We start from the raw sequence: 15,066 nt of genomic DNA on the forward strand, positions 1-15,066 counted from the left end.
ATAAATTAATAAAATCCCATCTACAATAAAAAATATTATTTATAAACACTTATACAGAATTAATTACAAATAATGTAAATGTATTTTGAAAAAAATTAACGTTGCATTATTTTTCAATTCAAAAGGGTTATTAAAATATTCTTGTTTCGTACATATTTATTAACCTTTGCGTATACAGCATACATCATTAATGGCGGACACATCGCATAATTTGTTGATTATCAATAATACATCAAATTCAATTGGTACAGCATCCCTTCTTTACCACCCTACCACTCCTAGCAAGACCAATGCAACATCTTTGAAATATTCGGTGGAAACAGCTCGACCCTGGGTGCCTCCCACCTCCCTTTTCCCACCACGACACACCTCTCAGTGCTTCAATCCACTCAAGACAATATTTCCAACGCTCTTGAGTGCGGAGGGAATAGACACATATCATTGCCCTCCAGAATGTGTTCCAGCAGTGCTCACCTTTGCCGCTCAAACATGAGATGGATACCCTCTAGATTACTAATTAGTTTCTCCATAACATGAATGTTCCATAACCGCTGGTGCCACTGATCAATCCAGACAAGTGTAATAGCTAACTTAGTAATACTACATTCCATTCTGTTCTGGCCAAATGTGTACATAAGCTGGAGCCCTAATAACAATGTCCTTTGGTCAAATGTGTGCTGCTTCCTTAAAGAACAGTACAAGCCTTGTGCACACCCACTAGATATGGGAAATGCTTCCTGTCATTCCACACACCCCTGCTAACAGACTACGCATCTTCACCGGGGTGTGATGCCAGTCACATATTAATATGTAATATATGTCTTTATTCCTCATGATGGTAGAACTGTTACGGATGTCCCTTTAGGGAACTTCCCAGTCTCCCTGTCTGATATAAGTGTTCAAATATTTTCCCATCACCCCCTGTATGCCCATTTTTCTATGTTGATTGCTCCATGTAGTATCTTACAAATATTGGAGCCAATACCATTGAAGTGAGGAGCTTGCCTATCAATCTCTTAAAAAGTGTTTTTTTCTCATAGGGCAACATCTTTTATCTCAGCTTGCATGACACAATTCTGAAGCTGCTTGTAGTGCATCCTCTCTGTTTCCTTATGGCCAAATCTGCTTTGCATTGATTGAAGGATCTTGCCTACTCCCGCTGAAAAGTGACTGTTATTGTCCTGAATCTATTCTCCTTCCACTAAATGGGCGAGTTTGTAAGTTACGTGTGAAGTTTGGTTTATAGAGTATTAGGGTATATGGACAGAGAAAAGTGATAAGAAAAATATTTTCTGCAACCATATCAAAGATGGAAAAGGTGAAGATAAAAAATGTGTTTTCTCGCCTTTCCTTTTTCAAAAAACATATATTATGTCCTATAGGGGTCTTCCAACTATTGAGTGATCCATAACTGCCCATAACGTATCCGGTTCAATCTTAGACCATTCTGTGATGACCCTAAGCTGTGAAGCCCAGAAATATACTTTGAAGTCTGACAGTGCCATGTCACCATCCTCTCTATATTGTTATAAAAGCTTTAATGGCAGCCTCTTTTCAAGAAAATCTGTCCACCGGCCTGCGTCGTTGTTAAAATAGAAAAAAAAAGATTTTTTATTTTTATAGGGAAGACTTGGAACACATTCAAAGAACATTCATTTTTATCGCACCTATATGGCCCATTATTAAAATACTTTGAAATAAAATACTAAGGGCATCATTACGATGATGGGCAGACCCTTGTCCATGCCAATGTAGAAGGGTACCCCTCCACTCTGGGGGCCCACAACGGGTGCCCGCAAGCAGAAACCGCATGCCTTTCCATGGCAGCAACACCGCCATAGAAGACACATCTCCGCAATCATCATAATATGGATGGCGGTGTCTTGCAGACACCGCCACCATATTATTCACGTTTTCCGCCCCGTCGATGAGTCAACTGGCTGAAAAGTGGCAGACGGTCTTTCTGTCTGCTGCGGACCCCCCAGCCATCCTAATATGGTGGGGGGTCTTTTGGGTATGGATGGCGGGCGGATCGTCCCCGCTGGGCCGGGGGTGGCTACGACCGGCCCGGTGGGGGCGATCCGCCCGCCATCCTAATGTGGCCCCTAAAAGTTTTATTTTTAGAGCATTAAATTAAATTCTTTATATTTTTATTAGTTTAAATAACGTATTTTAACTTAACATTATTTCGTACGAGGTTTTATTTTAATTCTCTACCTCAATTATTGTCTGTGGAGTGATGTACAGTACCAGTGGTTGGCCATGTGTGGAGGTGGATTTACTCCAGTTCTGAGCTAGAGTACACTTACAACTGTTTTGGGTCCTTTTTGGCTGTAGTAACTTCAGATGTTCAGTTTGTGTATAGCAACTGGCTTGCTATTTTTGGGTGGGTTCATGTCCCTCCCTAAGCCCCTTTCTAAACCTCTCATTACTCCTACCTAAACCCCTAACATTTAGGGGTCGATTACGATGCCGGTCCTGAAGCATTCTGACCATATCTGTCTCAGAATGGTTTCAGACCGAATCGAATCCGGAGAATCCGACAAACCGATTACAATGCTTCAGGATACGATTTGGTCAGACTCCCATTGACTTCAATGGGAGCCTGTCTTCCAACCGAATACACAGGCTCCCATTAGCACCTTCAGCGCGGCACGAATTTTCGCGCTGTGCTGAAGGTTCTAAAAAACGGGCGTGGCCGTGACGGAACGGTTCCGTCATAAGCACAGCCCAACCGGCGCTTGTGACGGAACCGTTCCGTCACAAGCATCGAAGGGGTTAAAGAAAGGGGTGGTTGGGGAAAATCGTGCACCCAGTGGCAGGCACCCCTTAGTGCCTGCCACAGTGAGCATGGTTTGAAAGGGGGGGTCCCATGAGTTCCCCCCGGCCCCATTTGGAAGGCTCTGGGTGAAGGGGGCCTGCTAAGGGCTCCCAAAGTCAGAGTCCGACAGTAGATCTGAGTCAGAAAAAATGATTCGGAAAGGCTGTTTGAATCTGACATTGTAATCGCTCCGTCGGAAACGCGGTCCGTAGACCTGTAAGAGTCGGCTCCGAACGACTGCTTTCCTCTGAATGCCATCCAGAACCGACTCGGAAAGTCCAAATGCTTTACTAACATCGTAATCTGTTGTTCGGAAACCTTTTCATATCAGTCGGAAAGATGGGTTCTGAATCTGATTCGGAAGACCAGAATCCGAATCAACCCCTTAGTAGTAAGCATGCCCTTTTTCTAGCCATTCACTCTTGTACCTCCCACATTTACTACTAGGAGGTCGATTACGATGCCGGTCGGAAAGCATTCCGACCGAATCGGTCTTGGAATGGTTTCCAACCGAATCGAATCCAGGGAGTCCCACTGACCGATTACGATGCTTCCGAATACGATTTGGTCGGACTCCCAATGTCTTCAATGGGAGCCTGTGTTTCGACCGAAGGTGCAGAGAGAGAATATCATGTCATAAATATCGAGTTGCACAAATATCGAGGCATAAATATCGTGGGTCAGAAATAATTGACAGCAAGAATTTCATGGTCAAGAATATCGATTTTAAAAATATAAAAGTGTTTGATATCTTTTTTATTATTCTTATGTATTTTAGTATATATTTTATATGTATGTGATGTGTGTTTTTTTGTATATGAATTGTTTGTATTTTTAATATATGTGTTAAACTTCAAGTTGTTATTTTTTTTTTATTTAAATTTTCCGTTTTTGGTTCCATAGCGGGTTGTGGGTTTATAGGGGAATAGGCTGGGAAGTAATTTAAATATATTAAATGTATTGATTAGTCTTTATTTATTAATATTTATTAATTTAATTTATTAATATGTGTTTAATTGAGATGTTATAGTGTTAAATGTGTAAAGTAAATTATTATTAATTAATTGATAATTGGTTGTTAATTAGATTTAATTAATTAATTGGTAATTCATTATAGTAATTCTGTAATTACATTTAAGTGTGTGTTGTGGTCTTTATAGGTGGAAAGGGTGGGAAGTAATTTATTTTTAATTTATGAATTAATAATGGGTTGTTAATTAATTTTATTTAATTATTTGGTTATTAATTTTGGTAATTGTGTAGTTAATTTTAGGTGTGTGTTTTGGCATGTATAGGTGTAAAGGGTGGTAAGTAATCGATCTTTAGTTGATGAATTGATAATTGGGTGTTAATTAATTTTAATAATTGGTTATTAGTTATGTTAATTGTGTAATTAATTTTAAGTGTATGTTGTGGTGTTTATAGGAGTAAAGGGTAGTAAGTAATTTGTGTTTAATTAAATAATATATAGTTGTTATTTAATGTTAATTATTTTATATTTATTTTGGGTAATTATTTATTTTTTGTCTGTTTTTACTTTTAAAGGGGTAAAGGGTAGGTATTACATTAAATGTGATTATTTAATTATTTAATTATTATTAGTTAATAGTAGTAGTTTTACATTTTAAAATAAGTTTTCATTGTGTTTTATTATTTTATATTTTAATTTAAGTTTGTGTTGTGGATAATAAAGTGTTAAAGTTTGTTTTATTAATTAATGTTCATTCTTTTTTTATCAATAATATTTCTTTAATTGATTATTAATTATGTTAATTATGTAAATAAATGTAATTAAAATGTTGAAGTGTTTTGTTATTGGTGTGGTGTTATAGGGTAGGAAATAAAAGAAATATGGAGTCCCCGGTGCCGAAATCGGCCTGAAGAGTCGGGCACATGGCCCCCACCCTTAACAGAATATAAATAAAAAAGAAGTGGCCTGACCCAAGGGATGGTGTCCCCGGGTCCGAAAATAGCCCGGTAAGGGGCCGCTCGCCCCCTCCATTGAAATGTATTAATTTTTTTATTTACAAATGACCTGGCCCTAGGGATGGGGTGCCCAGGGCAAAATCGGCCTGTGGAGAGGGGCCACACATTCCCCCCTCCCCTTTAAAAAAAACATAAACAAAGGCCTAGCCCCAGGGGATGGGGTACCAGGGACGAAATCGTCAATGGGACAGGGCAGCACGCCCACCTCCCTTTTTATTTTATTAAATAAAATAAATAATGCCTCAGGCCCCTGGGGATGGGGTCCCCGTGGCTCAAAAGGGTGAATGGAAGAAGGGCCACACAGCTCCCCTTCCTAAAATGAAAAAAAAAGGAAGCTGGCAACTCGCAGGAAGGCCCGCCCCTTTTCTCCACTACTCTGCAAACTCACCTCCTGGGGTGCTCTAGGTTGGGAGATAAAGTCCCCTTCGCTGCTGAGGGTACTTTGGGGCCAACTAGCTTACCTATTACCTCCATTAAGCCCCACACAGTGGGATTGCATTAAGCCGCACACAGTGGGATTGCTGAGAAGTGGTCGGAAGTCAAGCCCCTTTGTACACCACTCTGCAAAATCGGCTCTTGGTGCACTGCTATTGGAGGCGGTAAGGTCTCCTTGTGTTCTGAGGACTTCAGGGCTAAAGTGGACTTCATCTCCCAAGCAGCAGTGTGCCAGGAGGTGTGTTAGCAGAGTGGTGGAGAAAGGGGGCGTGGCCTCGGATCACCTCTCAGCAATCCATCTGTGTGGGACTTACTGGAGGTAACAGTAGGGCTACTTGGCCCCCAGGGACCCGCAAGGGGACTTCATCCCCCAACCAAGAGCGCACCAAGAGGCATTTTTGCAGAGTGGTGGAGAAAGGGGGCATGGACTGCGACCACCTCACAGCAATCCCACTTTATAGGGCTTACTGGAGGTAACAGGGAGGCTAGATGGCCCCTAAGGACCCCCAACAGCAAAGGGGACTTCATCTCTCAACCAAGAGTTTGCCCGGAAGCGCGTTTGCAGAGTGGTCGACAAAGGGCGCGTGGCCTGCTAGCAGAAATCAGCAATCCTGTTGTGTGGGACATACTGGAGGTAACAGGAGGGGTAGTTGGCCCACAACAACCTCCTTGGGGCCAACTACCCTTCTTGTTACCTCCAGTAAGTCCCACACAGTAGGATTGCTAAGAGATCTTCGAAGCCACGCTTCCCTTTCTCCACTGCTCTGCAAATGCGCCTCCTGGCGCACAACTGGTTGGGGGATGAAGTCCAGTTTACGCCAGAGGAACCTTGGGGACCAAGAAGCCCTCCTGGTAGCTCCTGTAAGTCCTACTCAGCGGAATTCCTGAGAGCTCAGAGGCCCAGCCCCTTTTCTCCACCACTCTGCAAACGTGACTGCTAGTTAAAAAAACCTTTGAAATTCACTGAAAAACCAAAGGTTTCAGGGACGTTATAGTTAGAAATTGGCATTTAAAAACCTCAGAAATTCACTGAAAAAAACTGCAGGTTTTTGGGACGTTATAGTTAGGACTTAGCATTTAAAAAACCTTAGAAATTCACTGAAAAACACACAGGTTACAGGAACATTATAGTTAGGCTGACATTTCACTTGTACAAAACTTGCACCCCCGCAATGCACTGTCATATATTTCATCGCTCATGACATGGTCAGTGACATCACAGATGACATTACTTTTCAAAGCCATTCACTTCTACAGACAATTGTGCTTCCGAACATAACAAAAGACATCTTCATGAACATCTTATCTTTTGAGTAACATAACTGCTTAGAAGAACTTACGTTCTCTTACTGCACACTGCACCCTGCAAACAGACACAAAATATTGTAAAGTACAGTGGTTCCCAAACTGTGCGGCGCGGCACCCTGGTGTGCCATCAAAACGAGCCTGGGGCGCCGCGAGCACTAATGGGATTTCAGTGCTTTAAAGTTTGAAGGGGTTATTGAGGCGCATGCATGACTGGAATTAAATGGTGCAGCAACAGTTCTGAGATGGCAGCAACTCAAAACTCATAATAAGACCACAGGAAAGGACTGGGTGCCTGGAGCCGGCAAACATAATCTGAATTCCAGGACTAGGAAAATCGCGCAGTCATCAACTCATCCGACGAGGCCACATGCATAGAAGCCGCTCATACACTTGCGGAGACACTCTGCAGTGCAGCAGATAGATGCCATAGCAGTGGTGGCAAAGCACAGGCGGTCCCTCATCTCACGGTGCCAGTTGAAAGCAAGACTTTCACCCATGCCACATGCCCTTCAGGATTCAGTGTAAGTAAGAAACTAAATCAGCCTGTGAATATAGCCATATTCTCCACAGCTCTAAAGTAGTTGCTTTGATGGCTCTGCTAGCGGGAAAAGTTGCTCAGTTTAAGCCTTTTGGAGACATTTTTATGTCAAAAGGCATGAGTCACTCGTCTAACGAGGTCATTTAAATCCCGGTAACAAATATCTGTAAGATAAAAGGGCAACATAGGACACTGAAGCGTTGCTTCAATAACAGAAATAGGGAAATGCGAGGGCTTGAAGTGTGCACATGTGGTAGAGTTCAGGGGAAGGCAGAGTATAAATGCATTTGAAGTGGGGCCAAGCAGAGAGTGGCCATATTTTACTCAAAGGCTACTAGCCTGTCTGGCGCCCAGCTAGTTACAGTTTTATTTTGTATTTTATATAGCGCGAACTCGACCCAAACATATTGTAGTTCTTTACATGAGCACCAGTTACGCTAAACAAGGATAAATTAATTTTTTGATAGGCATGGGGATATTAAGTGATTTGCCCAGGTAAGAAAAGTAATATTGCTGTGCCTCCTTCAAACTTAATGCATTAACTACACTTCCCGTCAGCACGTAGTGATGGCACAACTCCAGCCAATCAGAGCAGCCAGTATTCAAATATGTCTCATAACCAATAGAGCGTACCGCAGTACCTTAACTGAGGAGACCACATTCCCGGGCTTACAAATAGAACATAATGAGGACTTATACGAGACCACTTACAGATGGGCCACACGCTTAGTCAAGGTATGTGTGCAGTCACCTTTTACCTTCCAACTACGACTTGCTACATCACCCAGCGCTCATTTATCCAGACACTCGATGCGTGCTTCACCCTAAACACGGACAGCGCGCTGGTGCTGTTGGGGTAATTGCTACCAGACAGAGTCGTGGATAGCACCACATCAGCTATCTTAGGCTGTCTCAAGGACTTTTCAAATGTACAAATACAAATGTCAGACTCGCCACATCCAACATAAAACACATGAAAATGATCAAACAAAATCTTTGCAATTCCCATACCGAGCACAAATCCATCTATCAATCTATCTAACCTACCCTCCTTTTCAGACACTACGACTAATAGGATGACATCCATGAATATAATACATTCATCCGCTTCATCTCAATAATTTTCAGGGAGAAAAATGTAAGTCTCTTAAATCCGGGTTTACACCCCCACCCACCCAAAAGAAGTAATGTAATGGGCAGCCACAGCCAACGGCAAATGAGTCTAGGGAGCCGCTGGTATAAAAAGTTTGGGAACCACTGGTATAGTATCTCAAACAAACCCATCTCGGGGTTCTGATGACACAGGCCACTCGATCTTTGACCTTGTTATTTATTTCACAACCAGAATACTTCAATGTCATTTATAATACTAATAGATAGTTATTTGGAATGTGCTCTCTCTCTCTCTCTCTCTATATATATATATATATATATATTTATTTAGTGGGAATATTTCATAGTGTCATTTCGCAAATCTAGTGCTTTTATATTTGCAGAATCCAAGAGAGAAAAATGTGAGCCTTCGTGACAAAATCACGTTGTTCGTGTATCTACTGGCGGTAATGACCTGCTGCACAGTGAGTAGTTTACGTTTCATTCCAAAATATCTGTATGGCCATCCCTCTGCCCACGGCCGCATTCTTTCTGCAATGTTATAATGTTCTAAACTATAAATGCTTGCACTGCAGTATTCCCATTTTTTACAATATGCAAGGGAGTGTTATTACAAATTGGCAAACAGTTCACAGTAGATATAGCAATGTGCACAGGTACTAAAAAGTGTTGCATTACAAATTGCATTGATTGGCACAGTGCGGACAGGCTCTGCAATCCATAATATTACATACTTCATCAGTGTCCCACTAGGTTCTTACATTGCACAATATCATTATCGACACTGCAAGGACGTGGCACTGTTCATAGGCAATAGAGCCCTTATATATTGAGGTGTACTGCAATGCGAAATATTACAAAGTGCCCTTTCAACATACGGTTTATGAAGATTTGATCAGGTATAGAACCACTGATAAATACATTTAAAGGATGGCTGACATGGCCTTACGAAACTATATTTCCTTTTCTGCTAATTATTGACTCAAGCTATTGGAGTTTCAATACAAATTTTATTTAGGATTTGATAGAGAAATCAAATGGGAGATCTTTTGTTCCTGGAAATTATATTTGATCATTATAAAAGAAACAGAAATTTGTACTTGAATCTCTGGTAAATGGGCGACCAAGGTTATAATAACACTGGATATGTGGAATAAAGGTAATAAGATGAATTGACACGATACGTATATAATATGTAACTCATATCAATGAAAATGAACATATATGAAGTAATATTCAACAATGTAATGTTGCACCTGAAAAACTCTATAAAGTTTGTGTTAAAAAAAAGGAAATAAGATGAATTTCTCTGCTCTATGCAGCACATTTTGTCACAGTATTACTTCACTGTTCAGTCATTTTTAAACTTGGTAACACTGTCTGGACAGTGGTTGCACCACATTAGTACCAATTTAACACCCAAATAAGCAAGGGGTCATTATGTTTTGTGTTAATCACCAGCAGCTTTTTATTGACTGTTATGGTCAGAAAAAAAGGAACATCAGACCTTCAGCCCTAAGTAGGGTGGGCGGTGTGATGTCCTTACTCCAAAGTCCAGCACTGTCAGGCCATCAGCGTAAGCTTTCAGTCGATGGAACCAACTGGGGTGACGCAGACAAAACGCTGGCAGTCCACGCAGCTTACAATATTGTATGAGGTCTGAGAGTTTGGTGGGCAGGTCTCCCTGTCACATTTGTAATGGAGTACCCTGTCTTCCAAATCAAAATCAGGCCATTTCTCTTGTATGAAGCACAGGAACACCATTTTAATTACATTGCTCTCTACCTCCAAGATAGGTATCTTTTTTGTAAAACATGCAGTGTTGCAGTCAAGAGCTATCAATCATGCGCGTAGACAAGAACAGTGCCAACTATACACATGTAGAATGTATTTGTGTAAGAGTCTCACTAGGAGGAACTTAATAGGTCCAATTCACAAACTGCATTTTGCAATATACAAAGTCGTACTCTCAACTCCACCTTACAAAAAACCCAAACTTGGCTGGCCGAAAATCATCTGAAACTAAACTCACTTAAAACAGAATTCCTCCTAACTGCCCCCCCTAACAAAACTCCCACTATCCTTGACTGGCTGAAGCACCTAACAGCTCTCAAAGGTCAACCATTAATTGTTGATTCAGCTAAATCACTTGGGATAATTCCTGACAGTAATCTAAAGATGCAGAAGCACATCAGCGCCTCCACTAAAGGAGCCAACTTCCACCAGAAGACCCTGCGAAAATTGAAACCCTTTCTACCAGCCTATGACTTCAAACAAGCCGTTCAAGCCCTAGTAATACCTAGAGTGGAATACGGTGCTGTAACCCTATGCGGCCTCCCAAGATCGTCGACAGCCCCATTAAGAGCCACTATCAACTCTGCTGCAAGACTCATCACTGGCTCAAAGAGAAACTCACCCATATCACCTGACTTTACAGCCCTCAACTGGCTACCATTTGAAGCTAGAATACATCTTAAAATCGCATGTATGACTCACAAAGCCCTTCACCACAATTCCCAACTTTATCTAGCTCAGAAACTGGAGCTCTCTGCTGGCAGCAGATCTTCCAGGAGTGCAAAGACACTTCTTCTAAAACCACAACGATTTGCCAAGAAAAAACATACTCTCGCTCATTCTCTGGTATGGCTCCTAGGATTTGAAACGCTTTACCCACGGAAACAAGAACGAATCCGTCACCTGCCGCCTTCAAAAAAGAAGTGAAAGCAATCCTCTTGGCTCAATTCACGTGATCCTGTCCGTTCTGCTACCTTTTGTTTTACTGTTCCTATCTATGTACTTATCCTCAACTAGCTGACATTTGCTCTGTCATGATAACTGACTTTAAGTTCTGTACCATGTTTTGCACCTATCCCTTGTTTTTATTACATTGTTTCTTTCTTACACTTGTTTGTAAAGCGCTCTGATACTCGTAAGAGTCTTGTTTGCGCTATATAAAACCTTCAAAATAAAAATAAATAAAAATACTTAATTACTACAAAATACAATTCCAAAACCTATGGTAGGAGATCTCCACCAGTGCCTCTCCTGAATGAAGCCTTGGAGTAAGCAAAGCAGCATACATGGCCAACCACTGGTACTGCAAAACAATTCCACTGAAACAGGCAATCATCACGGAACAAAGAAAAGACACTGTTACAGTTGAAATGCATCAGAATGCTTTTGGTGAAATCATTTTCACATTTTACTGCAATAACCTGTGTGATGCACGTTTTTGCTGGAGAGAAGCTGGTTGGCGTATATATGTGTGAATGAAATGAAATAAAATGAAATGAAAAAGAAACTTGCTAAAGCGCACTGTGGCCAAGCGGCTTCCTGGCGCTGAGGGTGGGAACCGGATTCTACAAAGCAATCAGGGAGACTAACCGGGGAAGGCCTGGGAAAAAAGGAAAGTTTTTAAGGCTTTACGAAAAGAGAGATAAGTAGGAATAGAACGAATGGACAGCGGGAGACTGTTCCAGAACTGGGGAGCCAGAACCGAGAAGCGAGTACCACCGGTTCTGGATTTCCGGTAACGGGGTACTTGGAGAAGAAGGAGAGATGAAGAGCGAAGGGTGCGGGCTGGAGTATAGGGAGTGATTAAAGAAATGATAAAAAGGGGAGCAGAATGGTTATAAGCCAAAAAGGCTAAGCAGGCCAATTTGAGACCCCCAGCTCACGAAGCGAAAGAATGAGAGTGTAGATGTACAGATTGAATAGAAGAGGGGAAAGAGAGGAACCTTGGGGAACCCCACACACGAGAGGGCGGGGGGAGCGGAGAATCCTGCAAGATGGACGGCTTGGGTCCTGCCCTGGAGGAAGGACGCTACCCAAGAGAGTGCCTTACCCCTGATGCCGGCTGCGCTGACACGGTCGAGTAGAATGGTATGGTCGACCGTGTCAAACGCAGCCGACAAATCAAGGAGTACCAAAGCTTGAGGGAGGTTTAAATCAGCTTTTCCCTTGAGCTCATCCAACACTGCAGTGACCACGGTCTCTGTGGAATGGCCCGGGCGAAAGCCCGCCTGATGGGAGGCTAAGAGACAATGTTCCTCAATATGTGAGGACAGGCAAGAAGTGACATGGCTTTCCAAAATCTTCCCCAAATAGAGAAGAAGGGAGATGGGCCTGAAATTAGGGGGGGAAGAAGGATCCAATCCGACTTTTTTGATGATGGGAAAAACAGTTGCAGTTTTAAAGGAAGAAGGGACAGAACCAAGAACCAACGATGAATTGAGCAGGGTAAGAGGGGGTCCAGGACAATGAGTGAAAAGGGTTTGAAGGATCCGGGCCGGGGCACAGTCAGCCGGGGAGCCGGACTTGACCTTAGCAAGCAAAAAAAGAAATCTTTCAGTGGAGATGGAGGGGAAGTGATCCAGCAAGAGAGGGGGTGGGGGAAGGGGACAGGTAACTTGGGGTTGAGAGACTGCGGGGATATTGGCTTTTATGGTGGCAATTTTATCGATAAAATAGTCATTGAGCGCAAGACAAAATGACTGGGAGGGGGCGAAACTGGCATTCGTACGGTCAGAGGTAGCAAGCTGCTTAACAAGGGAAAAGATCTCGCGGGGTTTATTTGCAGAGAGAGCAACTTTCTCTGTAAAGTACTTTGTTTTTGCCGTCACAATTGCTTTCTTATAGCTGTTAAGCAAAAGTTTATATTTAGTGCGGAGTGTGGGACAATATTTTCGCCTCCAATGTCGCTCCGAGCGCCTGAGGCTAAGTTTGAGGTCTTTAAGTTCACTCGTGAACCATCTGTGGGCGTCATGTGGCCTTACAGATTTGACTTTCCTAAGAGGGGCCACGGTGTCACAGGAAGAAGAGAGCCAGATACTGATGGCATCAGCTTGAGATTCAAGGGGAAGATCCATCAAGTCAGGCGCTGAAGAGGCAAGGGAAGAGGAGAGAAGAGAGAGGTCCGTCTGATTCCAGCTACGGGCTAATATATTTTTGGAAAGAGGGGTTTTAACGGAAAACGCAGAAAGAATGCTAAAAGAGATGGTAAAATGGTCAGACCAGATGCACGGAAGGATAGAAGGGGAGGAGATTTGGCGACGCAATGACCAAATTTGGTCCAGAGTGTGGCCCTTGATATGAGTGGGGGTAGTGATGTGGGGAATGAAATTTAGTGACTGGAGGGTATCAGAGAAGTCTTTAGATGCCGGACTTTCTCTGGGATCATCAGGCCAATAATTAAAATCCCCAAGTAGGACAACTGACGAGTTGTTTACCGCCAAGGTGGCCAAAAGGTCCTGTAGTGAGGGAACGAACTGAGACATGGCCAGGGGGGGACGGTACATGAGTACAAAAGTGAGGGGATCGATAAGGTTGATGGATCGGGCTACAAGGAAATCCACGTTGGGTATAGGTGGATGATCGAGGAGCTGAAAACTAAGCGTGGAACGAACTATCATTGCCACACCACCACCGGCTTTTCCAGCCGGGCGGTCCGCGCGAAGAGCATAATAAGTGTCGGGAAGAATAGCCAGGAGGTCGGGGAGTGAATCTGTAGAGAACCAGGTTTCGGTGAGAAATAAAAAGTCGGGAGAGTCTGAACATAGGAGATTAGAAAGCTCGGTTTGAAGCTTAACTGCCGACCGAGTGTTAAGCAAAATAGCAGAGGCTGCAGATGGTGAAGACTGGGGGGGGAGTGTTGCCGATGAGGCAGGGGAGGGAGGGGTGAGGTAAAGGGAGAGAGCGAGGAGGGTTGGGTGCGAGAATACCTAATGAATCAAGACGTTGTGCCAGTAAGGGAATGAGAGGGCTGGGAAGCGAGAGTGCAGATAGTTGCGAAGATGTGTAAGACAAAAAAGAGCAGGGTCTATGGCCCCTGGTCCCCGCCGGTCGCAGACGGGCCTGCCCTAGGCGCGCCTTTGGCGCGCAAACGGCGCGCCCGCTGCGCCCGTCCGGGAGGCACATGATTTGTAGGGCTGTTCAGGGCGTGGCCAGATGGGAGTGGGCGTGGCTCGGGGAGCGGGTCGCCGATGACGGCGAGCGAGAGAGCCTGACCCCGCTGCAGCGTCTACCTCGGCTGCGCGGAAGAAACGAGGTGAGGAGAGGTCCCTGCGAGGGTAGGTAGGACTTTAATTAAAAGTAAAACACAAGAAAACACAAGAGACTTTAAAATTATCAGGGCTTCAGCTAGAGCTCCCGCGGAAGGCAGGGGAGAATCCAATGGACGAGCTAGCAGTCAGCTCCTACCTTTGAACCCAGTGTGGGCGTGGCCAGATGGGAGTGGGCGTGGCTCGGGGAGCGGGTCGCCGATGACGGCGAGCGAGAGAGCCTGACCCCGCTGCAGCGTCTACCTCGGCTGCGCGGAAGAAACGAGGTGAGGAGAGGTCCCTGCGAGGGTAGGTAGGACTTTAATTAAAAGTAAAACACAAGAAAACACAAGAGACTTTAAAATTATCAGGGCTTCAGCTAGAGCTCCCGCGGAAGGCAGGGGAGAATCCAATGGACGAGCTAGCAGTCAGCTCCTACCTTTGAACCCAGTGTGGGCGTGGCCAGATGGGAGTGGGCGTGGCTCTGGGAGCGGGTCGCCGATGACGGCGAGCGAGAGAGCCTGACCCCGCTGCAGCGTCTACCTCGGCTGCGCGGAAGAAACGAGGTGAGGAGAGGTCCCTGCGAGGGTAGGTAGGACTTTAATTAAAAGTAAAACACAAGAAAACACAAGAGACTTTAAAATTATCAGGGCTTCAGCTAGAGCTCCCGCGGAAGGCAGGGGAGAATCCAATGTGTGTGTGTGTAACCTTAAAAAAAGATAAGGTTATACACATATACACACACGTAAAAGGTTAGGTTATACACATATATGCATACGTATATAAATATATATGTATGATAAAAATGAAATAAAATGAACTCCTAA

General features: G+C 43.7%; 1 protein-coding gene across 1 annotated transcript in view; it reads left to right on the plus strand.

The window, feature by feature from the left end:
* The window catches only part of LOC144820247 (transmembrane protein 116-like), a 181,325-nt gene that overhangs the window by 147,740 nt on the left and 18,519 nt on the right, over window positions 1–15,066 (plus strand). The window contains exon 9 of the mRNA XM_078677843.1: window positions 8,585–8,665. Coding sequence (XP_078533969.1) covers window positions 8,585–8,665 — 81 coding nt within the window. The remainder of the gene's footprint in view (window positions 1–8,584; window positions 8,666–15,066) is intronic.

This window comes from Lissotriton helveticus, chromosome 1_1 (genome assembly GCF_964261635.1).
Source record: "Lissotriton helveticus chromosome 1_1, aLisHel1.1, whole genome shotgun sequence".
NCBI classification, from domain to species: domain Eukaryota; kingdom Metazoa; phylum Chordata; class Amphibia; order Caudata; family Salamandridae; genus Lissotriton; species Lissotriton helveticus.